This window comes from Cryptomeria japonica, chromosome 4 (genome assembly GCF_030272615.1).
Source record: "Cryptomeria japonica chromosome 4, Sugi_1.0, whole genome shotgun sequence".
NCBI classification, from domain to species: Eukaryota; Viridiplantae; Streptophyta; class Pinopsida; order Cupressales; family Cupressaceae; genus Cryptomeria; species Cryptomeria japonica.
Genome location: NC_081408.1, coordinates 738,776,795 through 738,779,858, shown reverse-complemented (window position 1 = coordinate 738,779,858; position 3,064 = coordinate 738,776,795). Strand labels below are relative to the sequence as shown.

The 3,064-nt window shown below is 35.2% G+C and overlaps 1 protein-coding gene across 1 annotated transcript; it reads left to right on the top strand.

The window, feature by feature from the left end:
* Positions 1-1,288: 1,288 nt before the first annotated feature.
* LOC131027480 (uncharacterized) lies at positions 1,289-1,885 on the top strand. The gene has a single exon (XM_057957565.1). The coding sequence runs from the start codon at positions 1,289-1,291 to the stop codon at positions 1,883-1,885; it is 597 nt and encodes a 198-aa protein (XP_057813548.1).
* Positions 1,886-3,064: the final 1,179 nt, after the last annotated feature.

Below are 3,064 nucleotides of genomic sequence, written 5' to 3'. Positions count from 1 at the left end.
ATTTGAATTACTTTATTCAAAATGAAATTAACTCTTATTTTAAATTGTGAATTTATAAAATGGATTGGCACATTTTAGTAAATGAATTAATTTTTTTTTCCATGTGTAGGGTAAATATTGAATGAAAGTTAAGCTGGAAATGCATTGAAGATCAAAACGTTGTTTGAAAGCTTGATGTATGGATGGACTACATTTGAACCGGAAGTCAAAACTAAGTACTAGCAATACTAGAGGTTTGATGTGTTGTCTAACTGGAGCAGACTCAATGTCACATTTGGAAAGCTACCATTTCAAAGACTTGTTTGCATTCGCAACTAGAGCTGATTTTGAGCTACAAAAGGAAAGTTTGTGTTTGCATGGAGAAATTGGGGCTTTGATATGATGTTTGTAAAAGGGGGATTTCTTGGAGAATTGTTATAAAAGTAGAAAAAATGCTCATTGTAAAGGGTTAGATGCTCTGAAAATTATACTTTCAGAATTAGGAATTTAGACTTAGGAGTTGGAAAACTTTTGGAAAATGGTCAATGGTCATTCCAAATAGTTGTTCCTTTGCATTTTTATCTTAGTGTAGCTCGAAGTTATTGTTGTATAGCGGTGGGAGAGTATCTCCACCTAGAAATGAAATCAAGGGCATTCATTTATATTTATTTGTTGAGGTCGACTCTTCACCAAAAGTCATCTCCTTTTGTTTGTAAAGTCATCTCATTTTTTAAGAGGGCTAACCTTTCACTCATGGTCACCATGCATGTATATATTCACTCAAGCAAATCCATTCAAGACATTCAAAATCTCATAAAAGGCAAGTTTGTGTGACCTCATGAAGATCGGCTATCTTCAATAAATTATCATATTGCTTTAGATCAATATATTGAGGAGATATCCAAGTCTTTGTATAAATTTCTCCTAAGAGAGGTTCTATACTCATTACTTCAGATCGGCCTAGTCTTTGGGCCAATGGTAAAGCAGATTTTTGTCTTCATTAATATAACAATAAAAGAGATTATTGTTGTTGGGTTTTTTCTCCCTCAAGAAGGAGGGTTTTCCTAGGGTTTTGACTATGTCTTATTGTTCATTATTGCTTTATCTCTGCTTAACTGAATTTTGATCATAAAATCAACATGGTATCAGAGCCAAGTTTAAGAAAAGATCTGACCAGACTTGTTTTAAGTAGTAAAGTAAACCTTTCTCTAGGGTAGATCTTGAAGGCGTAGTATTGCAGATCTAAGGTTGCAAATTATTTTAGACCTAAGTGAAGATCTTTGAAGGAGAATTTGTGCAGAAAAAGAAGATGGTGAATGGTGTCAAGGTAAAAGATAGTCTTGATGGAGCCTCAAACTTCAACTCTTGGAATCCGAGGGTACTCATTGCATTAGAGGAGAATGATCTTCTTGATTTTGTGGAACGTGATATGCCTGAGCCTTTCGATGATAGTGAGAAAATCAGGTGGAAGAAGAATGGCATGAAAGCTAGGAAGATCTTGATAGACTTTGTGATGAATCACCTACTACCAATCATCTCCAAGTTGAATTCATCTATAGAAATGTTTGATACTCTAAAAGGCATCTATGACATCAACAACACCAGCAGAGCCCTTGCTTTGAGACAACAACTTCACCATGTAAAAATGGATAAAGAAGATTCAGTCATCTCATTCTTTATGAAGATTACTTATTTTAGAGAACAATTGAGTGCTATTGGGGACATGATTGTAGACATGGATCTTGTTATACTAGCACTAAATGGTCTTCCCCAATCTTGGGAGCCCTTCATCCAAAGAATCAATGGGAGATCTAAGTTGCCCAAGTTTGATCATCTTCGAGCTAATTGTATTCAAGAAGAGTCCAGGTTGGCAGCAAGAGGAATGTTAGGACCCGGAGGCAACTGAGAGGGGGTGGGGGTGAATTAGTTGTCTATTAATTTCAACCCAACCATAACTTAATCAAACTTAATCCATATCAGTAAACCAAAATTAATGTCAGTTGATAGTTTAACAGTTAATAACAGTGTTGATAAAGTTTAATGCATGAAACAAAAAGGAAAATAACATCCACAATACATAACATAGATATTTGTATGTCAAAACCCTATAAGGGGAAAAACCATGCTGGGAAACCTTACCCTAAATCAGATGATACTACTACAGATAGTATGTGTGTACAAATGGGGTTTGCACATGTAGAAAGGCCAACTACCTAGAGCTCACTACGCAATCACAAGATGGGAGTCACACTGACTACAATTGGATGGTTAAATCCAATGATAATTTACTCCTCAAAATAGCACCTTCATATGTTGGATTCAGTACTGGTTAAGCTCTGATTGTCTTCTTCATACCTTCCTTGAATCTTCAAATGATGTCTGTGTATAGATCTATTTATATTCACATATACCAAATATCACAACCTTGTAATACCTTATTACCTTCCCTATATCAATCTCACAAATGAGATCTTACATATATACCAAAACCTAAGACCAAATGTGTAGGTTGGCTTACTAAGAATATTACAATTAAATCAATTACAAATGAATCAATATGTGATGCATCATGTCGGTTCAATGCATTTACAATAATAACCAATAAACAAATCATCTCCACAATGTTTCGTGCTGATCTGGAATAGATAACGCTTGCCGATCCATAACCTAGACGAATTTGTCGGTAACAACAAATATGCGAACTTGATTAGACCAATAACCAAATCACCAAAACCAAGTGTCCAAACCATGTCTTTGACGTAACCAAGTAATCTTCAGATGATAACAGATCATCCTTAGTGTCAGTAAACAATATAACCTATCAGTGAACCAGATACTAGTGACTGTGCATAAGTCACTGAACATGTCGGTGAACATAACCAAAGATCTCCAGTGCTAATAAGTGTTGACATCAATGACAAAACCAATGCAACACATCCATAATACCAACAATCTCCACCTTTGGCATTGATGTCAACACAAGATGGAAAAACCATTTAAGTGCCAAAGCAAAAATGCCAAAAACCAAAAACCAACAATCTCTCGAAGAGATCAATTACCAGAAATTAAAATACAGAATATCTCT